Genomic DNA, 22692 nt, shown 5'->3' with positions numbered 1-22692 from the left:
TTAAAAAAAATAAAGGTTTTTGTTTTTTTAAAGTTCAGATTTGTATTTTAGCAGAGATGAGATTGTTGATGTTTGTTGTCTGGATGCTCAGGCCGAGCTGACCTTCAGTGCCGGTGACATCATACACGTGCTTGGCGATATGGATGAAGATGGATTCTTCTACGTGAGTATTAAAACTGCTCACACATAAGATCGTTGCTGAACATGGATTTACTAAAAACAGCCTTGTTGAAATGCACTGTCATCTTCCAGGGGGAGTTGAACGGGCACAGAGGTTTGGTGCCCTCCAACTTCTTGCAGGCTTTGCCCCAAGCTGCTGCAGCAGCAGAACCAGCACCAGAACCCAGGAAGGAATCCCAGGTATGTCAGCTTGACTGCTGCACCAGCTGCATGTTGAACTGCAGTCAGATGTGTCATTTTCACAGACATTCTTATGGTCATTTCATTTTCACTTTGTGGTATGTTTTTGTGTTGTTTCTCTTTAAATCTTCTCTTGTTGCATTTCTTTTTGGTTTTCCTGCATGACCCTGTCTGCAGAAGCAGAAACGAACTGTACACTTTGAGACTTGAGCGTAAGTGTGTTTGCTGAGAGCTCAGCGAGCAACACTAATGTTTCCTGTGTGCTCCTTGTGTCCTCTCCCCTCCACCTGTAACTGTACAGCCACATTACTGCTTCACAAACCTCATCAGATTCCTCCTCCTCTGTGTCCCGTCTCATTTGGATGTTTCTTCTTGTTTTAATTTCCCAGTCAGTATTTTGTCAGACACAACAGGCTCATCCTGATATATTTCTTCCTTGAAGGGGAGCCCGATGTCGACTGCACAGCAGCAGGAACCTCAGTCCTCAACACTTGAAGACACTTTGAATCTCCAAACAGAGCATCCTCGCTCTGAGCAAACTGAGCCCACAGAACCACAACCCAGTAATCCAGTAACCACGACAGACGCGCCTTTGGACCCGAGTCCAGCTGCAGAGGAGGCCTGCTGCGCTCCCCCGGCACATGGCCCAATGCAGACAGAATGCTCTGCACAAGGCAAGAAGAAAAAAAGCTTTTTCTCCAAAGGGAAGAAACTTTTCAAAAGGCTGGGCTCCAGCAAGAAACAATGAGTTAACATACCGAACTCACAAAGCTAAAGCACTTTTTCCTGTTTGCTCGTTGTCCACGTTGGTAGCTATCAGCTATAATAGCTGCTGCTTCAACCGCCATTCTTTACAACCTGAGAGTACCAGTAGACCGGCTGTTAAATTAAATTTTAACACATCAACATGCAGTTTGCAGCATGTTAAAAGTGCATGTTTACGTGTATAAAATCGCTATCAAAATGATCTGATCCAAGAGTCAGAAAATTAGAGGCTATTGGTAGAAACGGGCCCTAGTAGTGTTATTTGGAACAATACAATGCAGAATAATTTATTTTATGGTCCGGAGCCCTGGTTCATGTGCTGGTGCCACGTTATGTATCGAAGCACCAGTGAATCTCTGAAAATGCACTAAATATCCAGACTGGATGTGTTCTAAATGTCTGTCTGCTTGTCCCTTTTTATTACCATGCTCATATTTTGAAGAGAATTAAGGCGTTATTTTATTATTGGGCTCCTGCACTAATCGTCACCTCATTAGACGATGTCATAACAGGAAACAAGCTGTCAGAGTTCCACTTTAGTAGGTACAGATTAGATCTAATTAAATATGGGGAAGGGTAACCGTCAGCAGTCTGCTGAAGCATAACATGAAGAAACATCGGTTTCTGTGTGTGTGTGTGTGTGTGTGTGTGTGTGTGTGTGTGTGTGTGTGTGTGTGTGTGTGTGTGTGTGTGTGTGTGTGTGTGTGTGTGTGTGTGTGTGTGTGTGTGTGTGTGTGTGTATATATATATATTTCAGTCAGCGAAGCTGAGTGTGACAGTGTGAGACTGAAACAACTTTCTCTGCTGGTGCAGGAACTTTCACTGTCGTGATCAGCAGGCTGCTCCTTTCGTCAGCTTCATGTATTTAGTGATATCACAAAATATTCTGGTGTGACTGAAAATCCACATTAGTGTATCAAGTCAAACACCTGGCCAAGTGGTTAATGCACTTCTTTTAAAAACAGAAGGGTCCCGGTTCAACACCATCCGTGCTCATTCTGTATGACAAACTCTGAGCAAGGTTGCCCTCAGTTCTTGATGTCTCATGTTAACGTTTTTCATACTCTGAAAATTTGACGCTGAGTTACACTAAGCTTGCACCAATCCAGCTTAAACCAAGTGGAAATCAAGCTGTGGTGCAGGGACTCGGTTACAAAACCAGTCCGGGTGTAATCAACCTTTCTGGATTTGCCCAAACAGCACATTGAGCCCCCCAGCGAGCCGATCAGCAGAACTCTGCACCGAACTTGGGGAGGTGGAAGATCAGCTTCTCTTCCTCCTCCATGTGCAGTGAAAACAGTGTCCTCAACATTGAATGTTTAACTGCTTTGACAATAGTCTCCTTACTTAAGTTATTTAATAAGGAAAATACCAAATTCGTTATTTAAAATGTGAACATTTGCTGCTTTTCTTTTGTATAATAATCTAAATTAAATATCTTTTGTTTTGGACAAGACCTTTGAAGATATAAACCGCAGCTCTGGGATATTTTGTTGGGCAATAAAACTACTTTTTGACATTTTATATACTTAAGAATTAATTCTAAAAGTAATCAGCAAAATCATTAATGTGGGACTAATTGTTAGTTTGTGGCTGTAGAATTTTTACACTCCAAAATGACACAAATGACAATAACTGTAGCGATGTGGTGTTTTAACATTCTGAAGATCCGGGACTGATGCAAGACTGAGGCTGTACTGTATGTTTTTTGTTTTGCTTGTTTTTAAGGGGTGGGTGTTTTAAAAGTTGCCGAAATGTGCAGTGATTATTTGTACTGTTGTATTTGACGGCCTTTAATGCACAAGTATTCCTCCACCTGTTGTGTAGTGAGTCGGCGGCTCCACCTTTATCCGCCGCAGTACAAAAACCTCTTCCTGTTCACCAAACATGACCCATAGCTTGTATTTAGATCTGCTAATAATATTTAGCCTTACGAGACCTTGTTTAGTCTTAACATGTTGTTTACAGGATGTTTATTCACTGCATGCACACAAACCAGTGTTACACCCATGTTCGGCCTTATTTATGTTGTTGTCATATTTATGTTTTTCTAGGTTGATTTGTTGCAATATTTGATACGTAGGCTGTCGATGCAGTGGGAAACGAGCTGTAGGATCTGGCTGTATATAATGACCATGTGGTATATTTTTATTTTTCTCCTTCCTGTCCAGCATTCATTGTTTCAAACCTGTGGGTGATTTACCTTTTATATCTTGTTTTTATTACCCCTTTTGTGTAAATATTTTTGTTAATATTATTTTTCAGATGTCTTTTTGCATGACCAGGCAGTGTTGATGGACAGAAGGTAACTACTAGAATACAGAGGACTTGAAATTGTGATGGCTTCTTTCAATATGACTCTTTTTACATGAATAAAGTATGTATATTTTCACAGAAAACCTGTGGCTGTGTATGTAGCCCACGTTCATGTGCGGGAAAACAAGAATCTCTCAGGCACTTTTATTTTTCAAACTTTATTGTTCATTATAAAGAATCACATTGTATGCAGATGATATTATGCTTTTCAGACAGTTTGGGAGAGTTGCAAGCTTTGCTCTGTGCCGCGCATGGCCCATGTGAACTGAATGAAGCAACACTTTGGGCAATGGGCAGCCACGTGAGACCAAGCAGGTTCCTCTTTTCTTTTTTTTTTTTACTTTCGTCGCACGTCTTCTCCCTGTAGACAACAGTACACTCATCCATAAAGTAGGAAACACTACACTGTGGCGAGGAGTTTAGTAGTGCTTTCTACTTTATGGATGACTGCACTGTGCATCCAGCAGCCGCCTTCTGTCTTCCGTCCTCTCACTTCTCTCTTCTGCACCTGCACATTTTGACCCCACCCCAAAATACACTTTTGCTCAAACTGAAACTACTCAACACATGCATATACACACACAGACAGACACACACACACACCCACACAAGTCCTCACACCAGAAAAAGGACACTTCCTGATTTGAGTTTACATTTTTGCATATTTCTCAGATGCTTTACTCCAGTTGACATGAGGCCTTTTAACATTTCGGTACAAAACAAAAATTAGCAAAGTACCGCACCCACCCTGTAAGTCTGAGGCAAAAGTAGGCTGAAGCGCTATCTTATGGGCGCCATTTTGATTCAGCATGAGTAAGCTTTTCTGTTTGAGGAACATCTGCTTCACAGGTCATTTCAAATAAGAAATTCAAAATAAAATTACAACTCGTCAATTTCATCTACATTAAACACAAAAAGGAGAAAAGTCGTTACGTCACCTCTGACACAAATTCTGAAAATTAAACCTTGAAAAGATGCAAACTGGACCACAATTAAATGAAGAAAATACATAATACCAGAACTTAAAGCACTAAAGGAAGTTTAAGTTTCACAGTTTAACAGCAACAAAACACTTTGATCATTTGTTAAGAAGTTGTTGTTAATAATTCTAACGAAACAAATAAAAACAAAATCCATGTAGTCCATCATACTGTACCTAAAACAAGAGCCGTGCCTGCTTTTTGTTTTTGGAGGTTTTTTCCGCCCCAATTTTTTCAGTAAGTATTTTTTTCTCTCCAGCAGCGTGGCAGGTGCCTTCTGTGAGTCCAAGATGTGGCTGAAGACGAAGAAGAAGTCGTCTCCTTTTGAAGCCTCCACAGCCACGTGACGTAACCACAGGAAGAGGTCTAACAGTCAGAGCCGCACTCCTTCTCGCCTTCCGCCTTACCGCCTCCTGCAGAGGCCATTTTAAACGCTGACTGCACCACAAACTCCAATTAAACAGATAAATGCACACAGTAAACCTCCAGCTATGACTTTAACGCGGGATGATGATAATTAAAAAAAAAATTAATTGAGCTTTTTCTATAAAAATTCTGAAAATATTTTGTGTCATTATATGCACACAAAACATTTAAAGAGTGACACAGCTGTGAAATTGTTACAAAGATAAATTGCTCCTATGAAACTTTCAGGTCCATAAGTATTTGTACGGTGACAGAATGTTAGCCCTTTTGTTGCTGTGAGCCACATTGTCATCCAAATAAAATAATCCAGACATTGTCATGTCGACTTTCACCCTTAATCCAAGGGAACACACATATCACATTCATTTAAGAATTACAGCCATCTGTACCCTCACTAACATCATTTTGACAGGCCATAAGATCACCAAGACACACAAAGACAACCAAAAATAAAAATAAAGGCAAACTTAAAATACTGTTGATGAGTAAAGTTTAGTTTCTGAAAGTTGTGGTCATCTGAACAGCAGAAATGTGAACAGAATAACTGACAGGCCATCAAGTAAAAAACAAACGGACAGGCTTTATTTTGTTTTGTTTTTTAAAACAATTTAGTGTTCTTATATTGATGCTATGATGATCATACAGGTGTTTTTTTTTAACATTTCTGTCTCTAAAAGGCCCCAAGTTTCAATTCCACATAAATGTAAATATCTAACTGTAGTTTTGTGGTTTTTCAGAATGCAAATGTGGACGGGTGAGTCCCTTGAGGGTGAGCGGTGGATGAATGAATGAATGCTACAAAAAAGAAAAAAAAAAGTCAAATTTGCACTAATGCACTTTGAAAATTGGAACATATTGCCATCTGATATAAATGTACTTTTCTCATTTAGTTTGATGCATTGAGTTTGTCTCTAAAGTAGGTCAGTGTTTGTGCCGAATACTCGGCAGTGATGAGGATGTGGCTTCATTTTCTGCTCGACAGCTGCAGCACAGCGTTCAGACGGGGCTTAAGTATAACATGTAGAAAACAACAGCAGGTTCACGACAGAATGGGAAAAAAATGACTTCATGATTCATTTAGCACATTTAAGTCACAAAAAAGCTCCTCGATTGAGACGTAGAGATCAGATTTAAGGAAAATATAAGAATTATAATAATAATAAAATAATAATTTCTCTCATTTTTGGCTTTGACACAATCTTTAATCTATCTTCAGCCGTGCTCGCTATAGAGATCAGATTTAAGGAAAATATAAGAATTATAATAATAATAATAATTTCTTGCATTTTTGGCTTTGACACAATCTTTTTGACACAATTTCATACCTGTAACACATTAAAAAAACATTTGGGTGGGGGAATTCAGTGCTAATGAGGCTAAAATATTATTTTGTTATCAAAGCAATATCCACACAAGGCTGAATGTGAGGATCAACGATGGGCAGAGCATCTCCAATTTGTCAACAGATGTGTGAGAAAAATGTTTAAAAACTTGAAGAGAGATTTAAAGGGATTTGCATAGTTCTACCTCTACAGTGCATAATAAACTATTAAAAGAATCTGAAGGAATTTCAGTACGTAAAGGGAAAGGGTGCAAACTTAAGCTCAACACTCAAGACTTCTGATTCCTCAGACGGCAGTGCATGAAGAGCCCTCATTCATTAATAGCTGACATAACCACATGGGCAAGGGATTACTTTGGGAAACCTTTTTCAAGCACAACAGTACAGAGTTACTTTCTCAAATGGCACTCAAAACTTCACTGTTCAAAAAAGAAGCCTTTTTATTATTAACCTTGCGGGGCTGCCGACTCAATCTTTTGGGGAGGAAATGGACGCCGTTACCAGCAACCAAACCAAAAGCCAGTGTCTGTCATGGTATATGGGTTGTGTCAGTGCCCTTGGTAAAGGTAATTTATACTTCTGTAATGTAGCATTAATGCAGAAAAGTGCACTGAGATACTAGAGCAACGTGCTGCCTTCAAGACAACAACTTTTTCAGGGACGTCCATGCATTTCAACAAGACAATGCAAAACCACATTGTGCACAATACAAAAACATGGTTGTGGAAGAAGAAGTCATGTAAGTTCATTTGCATCGTTTCTTCCCACACTGACCTTGTTGACTCTTTGCAACAAAATGTTACATTGTTTGGCAATCGGGCCTCAAAACCGTAGCTCTATCAAGAATGTTGAATCCCTCTTACAGTCATTTACAGTGTTTGACTTTTCAGTGGCTATTAAATTTATTTTTTTTTTTTGGCCCACTCTGCCAGAGGTAAAGAAGCTGCCTAATAATTACAGTAGTGTTTAGAATAATAGTAGTGCTATGTGACTAAAAAGATTAATCCAGGTTTTGAGTATATTTCTTATTGTTACATGGGAAACAAAGTACCAGTAGATTCTCACAAATCCAACAGGACCAAGCATTCATGATATGCACACTCTTAAGGCTATGAAATTGGGCTATTAGTAAAAAAAAAAAGTAGAAAAGGGGGTGTTCACAATAATAGTAGTGTGGCATTCAGTCAGTGAGTTCGTCAGTTTTGTGGAACAAACAGGTGTGAATCAGGTGTCCCCTATTTAAGGATGAAGCCAGCACCTGTTGAACATACTTTTCTCTTTGAAAGCCTGAGGAAAATGGGACGTTCAAGACATTGTTCAGAAGAACAGTGTAGTTTGATTAAAAAGTTGATTGGAGAGGGGAAAACCTATACGCAGGTGCAAAAAATTATAGGCTGTTCATCTACAATGATCTCCAATGCTTTAAAATGGACAAAAAAAAACAGAGACGCGTGGAAGAAAACAGAAAACAACCATCAAAATGGATAGAAGAATAAGCAGAATGGCAAAGGCTCACCCATTGATCAGCTCCAGGATGATCAAAGACAGTCTGGAGTTACCTGTAAGTGCTGTGACAGTTAGAAGACGCCTGTATGAAGCTAATTTATTTGCAAGAATCCCCCGCAAAGTCCCTCTGTTAAATAAAAGACATGCAGAAGAGGTTACAATTTGCCAAAGAACACATCAACTGGCCTAAAGAGAAATGGAGGAATATTTTGTGGACTGATGAGAGTAAAATTGTTCTTTTTGGGTCCAAGGGCCACAGACAGTTTGTGAGACGGCCCCCAAACTCTGAATTCAAGCCACAGGTCACAGTGAAGACAGTGAAGCATGGTGGTGCAAGCATCATGATATGGGCATGTTTCTCCTACTATGGTGTTGGGCCTATATATCACATACCAGGTATCATGGATCAGTTTGGATATGTCAAAATACTTGAAGAAGTCATGTTGCCTTATGCTGAAGAGGACATGCCCTTGAAATGGGTGTTTTAACAAGACAATGACCCCAAGCACACTAGTAAACAAGCAAAATCTTGGTTCCAAACCAACAAAATTAATGCCTTGCAGATGTGAAGAAATCATGAAAAACTGTGGTTATACAACTAAATACTAGTTTAGTGATTCACAGGATTGCTAAAAAAAAAGCAGTTTGAACATAATAGTTTTGAGTTTGTAGCATCAACAGCAGATGCTACTATTATTGTGAACACCCCCTTTTCTACTTTTTTTAAGGCCCAATTTCATAGCCTTAAGAGTGTACATATCATGAATGCTTGGTCTTGTTGGATTTGTGAGAATCTATTGAATCTTCTGGTACCTTGTTTCCCATGTAACAATAAGAAATATACTCAAAACCTGGATTAATCTTTTTAGTCACATAGCAACTACTATTATTCTGAACACTACTGTACATACACCTTGATACAGGGTGTTAATCACTTTAGGCCACATCCTTCCTCCTTACACAAATACATCTCACCTGACAATGCTTAAATCCAATAAACAGGTTTGTATGGCTTGGAGTTAAAAAGCCAAAATACCAGAGCTGCCAACCGTCCCGCATTTGGCAGGATTTAGCCCTGTGTCCTGTGTTGCACATGACTGTGTGTGGGACGCCCATTAGTTGTGTGGTTCCAGGCACGTCCCTGGATACCCCTTAATTACGCTTCGCGCCACTGGTGCCCACAGCCACGTGTGGGTGTCCTGCATTGGTAATGTCAAATGTTGGCAGGTATGGAATACTCACTTGCTTAATAATTGTGCATGCAGTGAAGTTAGCAAACTTGGCACTTAGCTGCTGCCACCAAAGTTAACAACCTCATGTTGTAGCTCAGCTAAAGGAAGCACTTTCCAAGCTGTAGCTACGTTCACACTGACATGAGGTGGCTGATGTTGGCTGAAGCAGCAGAGTCACAGAAATCTCTGAAATACTGGAGAAGGCACACTCCAGTACAAAAATTTCCTGCCTCCAACGCAGGTTGATGTAGCCAAGTAGAGGCCACCATTGTACTGACAGAACTCGACATTTCAGGATGGTCCACTGACTCACACAGGACGCAGTTTAACTTAAGCCATTGAAGCATTTGTAGCGCGCACTCCTCGGAGCAGTAGTGTAGCTTGGTGGAGCTGAACGTTGACTCAACGTATGAGACATCATGTGACGCAGCTATCCAAAACGTTATCTTCAATGATCATTAATCAGATAACTGAAAAGTTATCTTTTATGACGATAAACTGCTAAAAAAAAATTATCTTTATTACAGATAACCGATAACTATTAGTATTGATTTGGGCGCGGTCACATCATATTACACTGTCGGCTTCTGATAAACCAGTTTCACTTTAAGCGCTGCAAGGGCTGCTGGTTAAATTCAAGGATCACACAAAGAACACACGAAAAATGAATAAATAAAATAATAAAACCCCAAACACTGTCACTGTCCTCAAAAGCAGTAAAACAGTATTAGAAGTCACAGTTTATTTCGGTATTGTCATTTACGAGCTAAAAGCTGCCGCTTTTTTCGCATGCTTTGAACCCTGCGGCTTAAACAACCGAATACATCCATTAATGCATTGATTGGCAGAATAAAATACACGTAGTAAATATAAATTCTTACCTGTTAGTTTCAGTGGGACTCATCTGAATAAATAATCCGCATAAAGCGTCCTTTTTTAAAATCCAAAACAATGTCTAAACGTGAAGAAAAGTCCCCCCCTCTGTACACACAGCTGCACCGTGAGAGCTCCTCTCCCCCACCGAGTCTTGGCTTTTAAATTACAGCCACAAAGAAATAAAATAATGTTAAAATTAGTCTGTTTTGTTTTTGTGTCGAGTGGACAAGTCACTGTAATGTGCAGTGAACCTGAACTACACTACCCACAATGCTCCCTGCGTCGACCAGCTTATCACGTTTTGCGCTTAATGATGACGTCATCAGCAAACAACAGGCAGCCAGTCTGCTACAAACATACAACAAACAGAGTAAAATGTTTGATTTTAGGTTTATAAACATTTTTGACTGTTAAACTTTACCAGCAAAAAAATGTTATCGGACTGAACGTTGTCAGAAGTAAATTTATCAGAAGATATAATTGTTCCGATGATGGTTTTAAAACTTATCTGAAAAGCTAATCCAATAGCAAAAACATTAGCTTTGATAATTATCTGCCATCGGATTAGCTGAACTGTGTCCACCACTGGACGCAGCTTATATAAACTCAACACAGTGATTTCATTACTCGCTACTGGTGCGTACAATCAGGTCTCCGATGTTGGCCAGCAGAGGCTGGTGGAGGGGAATGGAGCAGTGACAGTAGACTAGTTGAGAGTTTAATATACATATATACATTTATAATATAAAAACATTTCCCTTACCTCATGTTGAGAGACTGAGGGAGAAGGAACAACCGTTTCAGCTGCATTCATATGAAATCCTTTCTGTAGGATTGTGCATTAACTGACCTTTAGAACATAACTGCTGTTAAACAGTCAGAAATTTCTCTGGTTTGGTCCAGTTCTTTGTGGAAATGATCTGTCTTTCTCTCAAACCTCAGTCTCTCATTTCTTGTATGACTGAATTCATTGTTGCTATTATCCAAGGCCAAACTATGGCCATCGGGTATTGCGAAGGTCAAGCCAGTATTATTGCTGCCAGGATCTTCAAATTCACAGGGGCCATTCTTGGGACACAGACCTTGGACAAGTTCAAAGGTGGCTAACCTTGATCTATTTTAAGAGGTCAAAAGGTTACATTCTGTTTCCTATTTTATGCTCATACAGCTGAAGGTATTTTAGCATTGTGTTATATTTTTAGTTTTAGAATATAATGGTTTAGCATTGTTATATTTTTAGTTTTAGAATATAACGGTTTAGCATTGTTATATTTTTAGTTTTAGAATATAACGGTTTAGCATTGTTATATTTTTAGTTTTAGAATATAACGGTTTAGCATTGTGTTATATTTTTAGTTTTAGAATATAACGGTTTAGCATTGTTATATTTTTAGTTTTAGAATATAACGGTTTAGCATTGTGTTATATTTTTAGTTTTAGAATATAACGGTTTAGCATTGTTATATTTTTAGTTTTAGAATATAACGGTTTAGCATTGTTATATTTTTAGTTTTAGAATATAACGGTTTAGCATTGTTATATTTTTAGTTTTAGAATATAACGGTTTAGCATTGTGTTATATTTTTAGTTTTAGAATATAATGGTTTAGCATTGTTATATTTTTAGTTTTAGAATATAATGGTTTAGCATTGTTATATTTTTAGTTTTAGAATATAACGGTTTAGCATTGTGTTATATTTTTAGTTTTAGAATATAACGGTTTAGCATTGTTATATTTTTAGTTTTAGAATATAACAGATATGACACAATCAGAAAATAACTTTCCTTTCTGATTTAACACATTTCTGTGCAGAAACTGTCTCTCTCTTTGAGTAACAGCCTCACTTGCTCCTAATCCATCATCAATCCAGCAAAAACCCACCATCCACCAGGTAGCAGACACATCTATGGAATATTGATCTAGTGCACCACACTTCACCAGATTTTAATGCCTTTCTCCTCATTTTATGCCCTTTTAATTTGCTGAGTTAAAAGATGACTTGTTGAATTGTTGTGATGACCTGGAGGAGATGGCCTCACTTATCGATCTGCTCATTGCATTTTACGGGGTACATGTCCAGGCTTTGGAAGAGCTGAAGAAAATATGGTCATGAAATGGTCTGAAAGTCTCACAGTTGTGTGACTGCATGCTTAAAACCCGCTGTATGTAACCATAATGTAAGTTAACATTTAGTCAGTTTAGATCAGGGGTGCCCAAGTTCAGTCCTCGAGATCTACCTTCCTGACACTCTTCAGAATCAGAATCAGAAGAAGTTTATTGTCATTGTCAATGAACAGGATTCACAGACTAGGAATTTGCTTTGATATAATGGTGCAACATTAAGCAGAAAGCAATATAAAATGCTAAGATAAAATATAAAATATGTGCTAAAATAAGATAAAATATAAGATAAAATATGAAAGGCTGTGTGCAACAGAAAAACAGTGCAGTGGGAGGAGTGCAATTAAAAACCAAAGTACATTTGTCTAAAGTGACCTGTGATAAATCCAATGAATCCAATGAAAGACTGGTTAGCAGGCTTTTAATGAACCTTTCATTGGATTCAGGTGTGTTGGAGTAGGGAGACAACCAAGAGTGTCAGGAAGGTAGAGCTCGAAGACCGAACTTGGGCACCCCTGGTTTAGATCAACCCTTCTCACAAAGTGGTCCGTGAGCAAACCTTAGTGGACCTGGAGTATATTTATAAAATAATATATTCTAACTGAAAAGTGTTTCTCAACAGATACTGTTATAATATATTGCTGATGTGGTCAGCAGACCTGTTGTTTTTGGATATTTGTGGAGTTAGGTTGTGCTGGAGATGTTATTTTTATTGGTTAAGTGGTCCTTCATCAGAAAAAGTTTGAGAAACACTGAGATCCTAGAAACTCTTTAGTTCCAAGTGTGTCCTACATGGGCCTGAGGCCCGTTGGTGCTGATGCCTGTCTCCAGATTCTGCAGCATGAAGCAGATGAGAGTCTACAACTCCCCCTAGATGGGACACCAGTATGACACAGGTTACTTCCCCGACCTAGGTCAGTACCCACGTACAGCTGGGTGGACTGAGACACAGATAGGTAACATGAGTGGGATCAACTGAGCTCGCTGATCTGCAGTTTAAATCTCTTAATGAAAACTCTCATTTAAATGGTACCATTCTCAGAAACAACGCAGGAGGAGATGACAGCCCAGCCATGTAACAAACGCCCCCGGTCACCCCTACTATGAAACATCTCTTTGGATGTCAGGTTTTAAACGTCCACCGGTTCTGTGTATTCTTTCTTTCAATTTTTTGAAAATATAACAATTACTCATCAGTTATTCAGTGTCCATGTGGTGGTGACATTTTTTTTTAAACGGAGTATCTCCTGATCTCTGCCCTACACTTTAGTTCCTGCTGTCTTCCAGCCCCCTCCCTCTGTGACGGAGAATCCTCCGGCGGTGAGGAAGTGGTCCCTGTGTGAGGGGAACCAGGCTGGTGCCTTCCCAAACCGGCACTGGTTCTCTTGATAGACCTTATCTGGGTCGGCAGCTATTTCCCCTCCCTGCTCGGGCCGTGGCCGGGCGTCGGCAGCACGCTGCCGCCCCGACAGTTACCCCGGCTCCGGCTGTTGGTGTAACCGCCAAGCAAACGTCAGCTCTGGACAGGTGTGTGGCCTGACTGTCACGAAGATGACGCCATTTGCAAACGGAAGTGAAATCCTGCTTTCTGACACGCTGCTGCTGCTGTCCTGTCTGTTGCAAGAGAGGAAGCTTTAATAAACGGTGACATCAGCGTGCCTGTGTGCTGATAACGTCCATCCCCCATTTTAAACGCCACCGCCATCACTTCCCTGTCTCCACTGTAGCCATTTCTCAACACAGCGCACACTGTGACACCACTCAGGTCTGCAGGCCGCAGCAGCAAATGCGACCTTTAGGGTCAAACCTTTATTTCCCGCACTAAACTCTGAAGCCTGCACATTTCCAAATAAGGGCATCGGTGAGCACCAATGAGAGCGCGGCGAGCAGGCCTGTGTGAAAAACGAAGGGCGTGCTTGGTTTCAAGGGACTCGGGCTTCGAAGCTGATGCATGGGCGGAGGCAACACCTTCCTGTGGTGGTGGGAGCACGAAGACGAGCTCGCGGTTTTGTTTTCAGTGTGCAGCTCTTCCCACAGCACTCACCAAATGACTGAGCCGCCAAACGCAGCGTCAAGAGCAAACGGTGCAAATGTGCTCTTTGGAACTGTAACAGAGCAGAAAACAGTTAATGGAGAACATGTAGATTATGGTGAACACATTAAAGTAAAACAGTCACCAGGAAGAGAGCAGCAGCGTGGTTTCTCTGCCGGCTGAGCGTCTAAAAACACTGCAGGTAGACAAAAACAAAAAATCAGATAAAAGAAAAAGGATTCAGGTTTTAACATTATGTAGAGTCAGTTTTATTTAAAACTGGATGAGAAAAGTTAAATTCAAAACACCAAAACTTTTTTGTAAAACGTAGCTTCATGTAAAAGTAGAAATGAGGTCAGTGAGCCGCCTCCTGCTGTGGATGGAAATCTGTTCTGCCCATCAAACGCTCTAACGATGAAGATACAAAGACTTCACTAAGAAATGAGCTGGGAACCCGGTGATGCCCAGGTGTGAGATCTCCTACACATTTGTTGATTGCTTTGGTCAGCAGTCATTATCAAAGATCAGAATAATGATCAAAGGTCACAAATTATTATCAAAGATCAGAATTAGGATCAAAGGTCAGCAGTCTTCATGAAAGTTCATAATTAGGATCAAAGGTTGGATTATTATCAAAGATCAGAATTAGGATAAAAAGATCAGCAGTCATTAACGATCATTAAATGTCAGAATTAGGATGAAAGGTTAGTGGTAATTATCAAATATCAATTAGGATCAAAGGTCAGTAATCATTATCAAAGATCAGCTTTCCAACTGTCTCTTTATTGTTTCTATATGATTAATAGTTTTGGTTGGAAAAACCTTATCTGCATTGTCTCAGTCCATCCAGCTGTAAATGAGCACCTGCCTGGCTGGGAAGGAACCTGCAATGGACTTGCGTCCCGTCCTGGCAGTCCTGTCGTGGAATCTTGTTTGCTTGACAACACAGAAATCAGCGACAAGCCCCGCCCCAGTGGGCATCAGGGCCTAAACAGTCTTACTAATTTAATGTTAATTTATTTCTAGCGGTTATGTTGCTTGATTATATTGTTTGAACGCTGTAGTTCAATTATTGTAGAGGCAAAGTTATCCCCAGTTATGGCCAAGTGGTTTAGTGCGCTTGTGTCCAGTGTGGAAGGTTCCTGTTCAAGCCCACCTCTGCCCATTCTCCATTTTCCATGTCCACCTCCATGCCCTTTCTTCCATTCTCCATGTCCATTCTCCATTTTCCATGTGCATTCTCCATGTCCATTCTCCATTTTCCATGTGCATTCTCCATACCCATTCTCCATTTCTATGCCCATTTTTCATGTCCTTTCTCCATTCTCCATGCCCATTCTCCATTTTCATGCGCATTCTCCATGCCCATTCTCCATGTCCATTCTCCATTTTTCATGTCCATTCTCCATTTTCCATTCGCATTCTCCACGCCAATTCTCCATTTTCCATGCCCATTCTCCATGTCCATTCTCCATTTTTCATGTCCATTCTCCATTTTCCATGCCCATTCTCCACGCCAATTCTCCATTCTCCATGCCCATTCTCCATGTCCATTCTCCATTTTCCATGTCCATTCTCCATTTTCCATTCTCCATTTTCCAGGTCCATTCTCCATTTTCCATGCCATTTCTCCATGCCCATTTTCCATGCCCATTCTCCATTTTCATGCGCATTCTCCATGCCCATTCTCCATGTCCTTTCTCCATTTTCCATTCGCATTCTCCACGCCAATTCTCCATTTTCCATGCCCATTCTCCATGTCCATTCTCCATTTTTCATGTCCATTCTCCATTTTCCATGCCCATTCTCCACGCCAATTCTCCATTCTCCATGCCCATTCTCCATGTCCATTCTCCATTTTCCATGTCCATTCTCCATTTTCCATTCTCCATTTTCCAGGTCCATTCTCCATTTTCCATGCCATTTCTCCATGCCCATTTTCCATGTCCATTCTCCATTCTCCATAGCCATTTTCCATGCCCATTCTCCATGTCCATTCTCCTTTCTCCATGCCCATTCTCCATGTCCATTCTCCATAGCCATTTTCCATGCCCATTTCCATGTCCATTCTCCATTTTCCATGCCCATTCTCCATTTTCCAGGTCCATTCTCCATTTTCCATGCCATTTCTCCATTCTGTATGTCCATTCTCCAGTCTCCATAGCCATTTTCCATGCCCATTCTCCATGTCCATTCTCCTTTCTCCATGCCCATTCTCCATGTCCATTCTCCATAGCCATTTTCCATGCCCATTCTCCATGTCCATTCTCCATTTTCCATGCCCATTCTCCATTTTCCAGGTCCATTCTCCATTTTCCATGTCCATTCTCCATTTTCCATGCCCATTCTCCATGCCCATTCTCCATTTTCCAGGTCCATTCTCCATTTTCCATGCCATTTCTCCGTGCCCATTCTCCATGTCCATTCTCCATTTTCCATGCCTATTCTCCATTCTCTATGTTCATTCTCCATTCTCCATGCCCATTCTCCATGTCTATTGTCCATGTAATGTGGAGTTGCATCAGGAAGGTCATCTGGTGTAAAACCTGTACCAAATCATCATGCAGTTCCATCTCAGATTTGTTTTGGTGACCCCAAGTGAAAACAAGGGAGCAGCCAAAGGGACTTACTTTTTTAAAATAAGTAGCTGACATTTTTCAAGGGTGGTGTCGGAATAAATTATGCCAAGTTTGTATAATGAGTTGGAATGGTGTGTGAGTCCAGAATGTTTTTAGAACCCTTAGACCTCAACAGTTTTTACAAAAACTCATCCCTTTTCTGTCTTGTTAATTACGTAATTGTTTAGCGTTAATTTACTGTCTCAATGTATTTAAATTGTTTAGGTTCTTGTCATCATATACACACTATTATCATATACCTATAAATGATACGCCAGTATGATTGGATAAAACACTAAAGAATAAATAGCAATACACCCTTTTCGCGGACGGGTAATATTTTTCATACCACCTGAGTAATCAGCCAATCCGGACAGCGGAGTGACGTCACGACGAAGAGGCGCGGTCAGAGGAACTGTGAAATAGTGGTGAGTCACTATTAATAATTTCTTAAGTGTCCAACCTCGTAGGTTGACCGTTAAAAATGAGGTGGGCTTCATAGATAATTGGCAAAGCTTCTGGGGAAAACCTGGTCTTGTTAGGAGAGACGGCATCCATCCCACTTTGGATGGAGCAGCTCTCATTTCTAGAAATCTGGCCAATTTTCTTAAATCCTCCAAACCGTGACTATCCAGGGTTGGGACCAGGAAGCAGAGTTGTAGTCTTACACACCTCTCTGCAGCTTCTCTCCCCCTGCCATCCCCTCATTACCCCATCCCCGTAGAGACGGTGCCTGCTCCCAGACCACCAATAACCAGTAAAAATCTATTTAAGCATAAGCAAAAACTCAAACTCAGTGAGCCGCCTCCTGCTGTGGATGGAAATCTGTTCTGCCCATCGAACGCTCTAACGATGAAGATACAAAGACTTCACTAAGAAATGAGCTGGGAACCCGGTGATGCCCAGGTGTGAGATCTCCTACACATTTGTTGATTGCTTTGGTCAGCAGTCATTAAAGATCAGAATAATGATCAAAGGTCACAAATTATTATCAAAGATCAGAATTAGGATCAAAGGTAAGCAGTCTTCATGAAAGTTCATAATTAGGATCAAAGGTTGGATTATTATCAAAGATCAGAATTAGGATAAAAAAGATCAGCAGTCATTAACGATCATTAAATGTCAGAATTAGGATGAAAGGTTAGTGGTAATTATCAAATATCAATTAGGATCAAAGGTCAGTAATCATTATCAAAGATCAGCTTTCCAACTGTCTCTTTATTGTTTCTATATGATTAATAGTTTTGGTTGGAAAAACCTTATCTGCATTGTCTCAGTCCATCCAGCTGTAAATGAGCACCTGCCTGGCTGGGAAGGAACCTGCAATGGACTTGCGTCCCGTCCTGGCAGTCCTGTCGTGGAATCTTGTTTGCTTGACAACACAGAAATCAGCGACAAGCCCCGCCCCAGTGGGCATCAGGGCCTAAACAGTCTTACTAATTTAATGTTAATTTATTTCTAGCGGTTATGTTGCTTGATTATATTGTTTGAACGCTGTAGTTCAATTATTGTAGAGGCAAAGTTATCCCCAGTTATGGCCAAGTGGTTTAGTGCGCTTGTGTCCAGTGTGGAAGGTTCCTGTTCAAGCCCACCTCTGCCCATTCTCCATTTTCCATGTCCACCTCCATGCCCTTTCTTCCATTCTCCATGTCCATTCTCCATTTCCATGCCCATTCCCCATGTCCATTCTCCATTTTCCATGTGCATTCTCCATACCCATTCTCCATTTCCATGCCCATTTTTCATGTGCTTTCTCCATTCTCCATGCACATTCTACGTTTTCCATGTCCATTCTCCATTTCCATGTCCATTCTCCATTTTTCATGTCCATTCTCCATTTTCCATTCACATTCTCCATGCCCATTCTCCATGTCCATTCTCCATTTTCCATGTTCATTTTCCATGTCCATTCTCCATGTCCATTCTCCATTTTCCATGTTCATTTTCCATGTCCATTCTCCATTTTTCATGTCCATTCTCCATTTTCCATTCGCATTCTCCACGCCAATTCTCCGTTTTCCATGCCCATTCTCCATGCCCATTCTCCATGCCCTTTCTCCATGCCCATTTTCCATGTCCATTCTCCATTCTCCATAGCCATTTTCCATGCCCATTCTCCATGTCCATTCTCCATTCTCTATGTCCATTCTCCATTCTCCATGTCCATTCTCCATGCCCATATCGATTCTCCATGTCCATTCCCCATTTCCAGTTCCATTCTCCTTGCCCATTCTCCATGTCCATTCTTCATTTTCCATGTGCATTCTCCATACCCTTTCTCCATTTTCCATGCCCATTTTTCATGCCCTTTCTCCATTCTCCATGCACATTCTCCATTTTCATGCGCATTCTCCATGCCCATTCTCCATTTTCCATGCCCATTCTCCATGTCCATTCTCCATTTTCCATGTCAACTTCAATCAATCAACTTTTTTTTTATATAGCGCCAAATCACAACAAACAGTTGCCCCAAGGCGCTCTATATTGTAAGGCAAGGCCATACAATAATTATGAAAAACCCCAACGGTCTAAACGACCCCCTATGAGCAAGCACTTGGCTACAGTGGGAAGGAAAAACTCCCTTTTAACAGGAAGAAACCTCCAGCAGAACCAGGCTCAGGGAGGGGCAGTCTTCTGCTGGGACTGGTTGGGGCTGAGGGAAAGAACCAGGAAAAAGACATGCTGTGGAGGGGGGCAGAGATCGATCACTAATGATTAAATGCAGAGTGATGCATACGGAGCAAAAAGAGAAAGAAACAGTGCATCATGGGAACCCCCCCACAGTCTACGTCTAAAGCAGCATAACCAAGGGATGGTTCAGGGTCACCTGATCCAGCCCTAACTATAAGCCTTAGCGAAAAGGAAAGTTTTAAGCCTAATCTTAAAAGTACAGAGGGTATCTGTCTCCCTGATCTGAATTGGGAGCTGGTTCCACAGGAGAGGAGCCTGAAAGCTGAAGGCTCTGCCTCCCATTCTACTCTTACAAACCCTAGGAACTACAAGTAAGCCTGCAGTCTGAGAGCGAAGCGCTCTAATGGGGTAATATGGTACTACGAGGTCCCTAAGATAAGATGGGACCTGATTATTCAAAACCTTATAAGTAAGAAGAAGAATTTTAAATTCTATTCTAGAATTAACAGGAAGCCAATGAAGAGAGGCCAACACGGGTGAGATATGCTCTCTCCTGCTAGTCCCCGTCAGTACTCTAGCTGCAGCATTTTGAATTAACTGAAGGCTTTTCAGGGAACTTTTAGGACAACCTGATAATAATGAATTACAATAGTCCAGCCTAGAGGAAATAAATGCATGAATTAGTTTTTCAGCATCACTCTGAGACAAGACCTTTCTGATTTTAGAGATATTGCGTAAATGCAAAAAAGCAGTCCTACATATTTGTTTAATATGCGCTTTGAATGACATATCCTGATCAAAAATGACTCCAAGATTTCTCACAGTATTACTAGAGGTCAGGGAAATGCCATCCAGAGTAAAGATCTGGTTAGACACCATGCTTCTAAGATTTGTGGGGCCAAGTACAATAACTTCAGTTTTATCTGAGTTTAAAAGCAGGAAATTAGAGGTCATCCATGTCTTTATGTCTGTAAGACAATCCTGCAGTTTAGCTAATTGGTGTGTATCCTCTGGCTTCATGGATAGATAAAGCTGGGTATCATCTGCGTAACAATGAAAATTTAAGCAATACCGTCTAATAATACTGCCTAAGGGAAGCATGTATAAGGTGAATAAAATTGGTCCTAGCACAGAACCTTGTGGAACTCCATAATTAACTTTAGTCTGTGAAGAAGATTCCCCATTTACATGAACAAACTGTAATCTATTAGACAAATATGATTCAAACCACCGCAGCGCAGTGCCTTTAATACCTATGACATGCTCTAATCTCTGTAATAAAATTTTATGGTCAACAGTATCAAAAGCAGCACTGAGGTCCAACAGAACAAGCACAGAGATAAGTCCACTGTCCGAAGCCATAAGAAGATCATTTGTAACCTTCACTAATGCTGTTTCTGTACTATGATGAATTCTAAAACCTGACTGAAACTCTTCAAATAGACCATTCCTCTGCAGGTGATCAGTTAGCTGTTTTACAACTACCCTCTCAAGAATCTTTGAGAGAAAAGGAAGGTTGGAGATTGGCCTATAATTAGCTAAGATAGCTGGGTCAAGTGATGGCTTTTTAAGTAATGGTTTAATTACTGCCACCTTAAAAGCCTGTGGTACATAGCCAACTAACAAAGAAAGTCATGAAGTCATTACTAGTTAAAGTTAATGGAATACTCAGCTCAATAGAGCTCTGACTCTTTGTCAGCCTGGCTACAGTGCTGAAAAGAAACCTGGGGTTGTTCTTATTTTCTTCAATTAGTGATGAGTAGAAAGATGTCCTAGCTTTACGGAGGGCTTTTTTAGAGTGGGGAAAAACGGTTAGAGATGTGAACGGGTTGGCGGTGTACACGGGGCTTCTGTTTAGGGCTACGCTTCCTCCTCACAGTCACCCAGTCGGCCTGCTTTCCCGGCTGCTCGGGATCTGCCAGGGGGTAACTAACGGCGGCTAAGCTACCTTGGCTAAGCCGAGTCTCCAATTCGCCCAGCCTGGCCTCCAAAGCTACGAATAAGCTACACTTATTAAAAGTACCGTTACTGCTAAAGGAGGCCGAGGAATAACTAAACATTTCACACCCAGAGCAGAAAAGTGCGGGAGAGACAGGAGAAGCCGCCATGCTAAATCGGCTAAGAGCTAGTAGCTACGCTAAGCTAGCGGATTCCTAAAAACACGCAAAGTGAATAATGTGTAAATAATTTAGAGGTGATTCAGCAGAAGGAGTGCTTTAGTTAAGGCACGTAAAGATTACACTGGGAAACAAATCGTAATCTAGATAACTAGATCAATCTAACTGCGCAGATTAAACAGCTAACAGATACAGAAAAACACCACTGTGCTCCGGAACAGGAAGTGATACAATACCGCAGTGAGAGCCAACCACCAGTAGAGGCAAGCAAGAACATCAAGAACAACATAAACTGCCTGTAAGTGAGATAGAGTATCTCGTCAATAGTTTTACATCCTCATTGAAGACAACTTTGGATGCTGTAGCTCCTCTGAAAAAGAGAGCTTTAAATCAAGTGCCTGACTCCGTGGTATAACTCACAAACTCGCAGCTTAAAGCAGATAACCAGTAAGTTGGAGAGGAAATGGCGTCTCACTAATTTAGAAGATCTTCACTTAGTCTGGAAAAAGAGTCTGTCGCTCTATAAAAAAGCCCTCCATAAAGCTAGGACATCTTACTACTCATCACTAATTGAAGAAAATAAGAACAACCCCAGGTTTCTTTTCAGCACTGTAGCCAGGCTGACAAAGAGTCAGAGCTCTATTGAGCCGAGTATTCCTTTAAGTTTAACTAGTAATGACTTCATGACTTTCTTTGCTAATAAAATTTTAACTATTAGAGAAAAAATTACTCATAACCATCCCAAAGATGTATCGTTATCTTTGGCTGCTTTCAGTGATGCCAGTATTTGGTTAGACTCTTTCTCTCAGATTGTTCTGTCTGAGTTATTTTCATTAGTTACTTCATCCAAACCATCAACATGTCTATTAGACCCCATTCCTACCAGGCTGCTCAAGGAAGCCCTACCATTATTTAATGCTTCGATCTTAAATATGATCAATCTATCTTTATTAGTTGGCTATGTACCACAGGCTTTTGAGGTGGCAGTAATTAAACCATTACTTAAAAAGCCATCACTTGACCCAGCTATCTTAGCTAATTATAGGCCAATCTCCAACCTTCCTTTTCTCTCAAAAATTCTTGAAAGGGTAGTTGTAAAACAGCTAACTGATCATCTGCAGAGGAATGGTCTATTTGAAGAGTTTCAGTCAGGTTTTAGAATTCATCATAGTACAGAAACAGCATTAGTGAAGGTTACAAATGATCTTCTTATGGCCTCAGACAGTGGACTCATCTCTGTGCTTGTTCTGTTAGACCTCAGTGCTGATTTTGATACTGTTGACCATAAAATTTTATTACAGAGATTAGAGCATGCCATAGGTATTAAAGGCACTGCGCTGCGGTGGTTTAAATCATATTTATCTAATAG

The 22692-nt window shown here is 40.6% G+C and overlaps 1 protein-coding gene and 2 long non-coding RNA genes across 4 annotated transcripts in view; 2 read left to right on the top strand and 1 right to left on the bottom strand.

Moving 5' to 3' along the window:
• The window catches only part of LOC117516693 (RIMS-binding protein 2), a 192111-nt gene extending 188591 nt beyond the window's left edge, over positions 1–3520 (top strand). For both annotated transcript variants that reach the window (XM_034177534.1, XM_034177535.1), the window contains exons 28-30: positions 92–163; positions 253–360; positions 803–3520. In XM_034177534.1, the coding sequence (XP_034033425.1) occupies positions 92–163; positions 253–360; positions 803–1108 (486 nt within the window). In that variant the 3' untranslated portion in view covers positions 1109–3520. The remainder of the gene's footprint in view (positions 1–91; positions 164–252; positions 361–802) is intronic.
• Positions 3521–3580: 60 nt separating this feature from the next.
• Positions 3581–4924, bottom strand: LOC117516695. The gene is made up of 2 exons (XR_004562518.1): positions 4051–4924; positions 3581–3915 (listed from the first exon to the last, which is right to left on the bottom strand). It is a non-coding gene; the product is annotated as an uncharacterized LOC117516695 (long non-coding RNA).
• A 1806-nt stretch (positions 4925–6730) lies between these two features.
• LOC117516640 lies at positions 6731–16125 on the top strand. Its single transcript, XR_004562505.1, has 3 exons — positions 6731–6817; positions 13816–13819; positions 16113–16125. It is a non-coding gene; the product is annotated as an uncharacterized LOC117516640 (long non-coding RNA).
• Positions 16126–22692: the final 6567 nt, after the last annotated feature.

This window comes from Thalassophryne amazonica, chromosome 9 (assembly GCF_902500255.1).
Source record: "Thalassophryne amazonica chromosome 9, fThaAma1.1, whole genome shotgun sequence".
NCBI classification, from domain to species: Eukaryota; Metazoa; Chordata; class Actinopteri; order Batrachoidiformes; family Batrachoididae; genus Thalassophryne; species Thalassophryne amazonica.
This window is presented reverse-complemented; position numbering and strand designations above follow the sequence as displayed.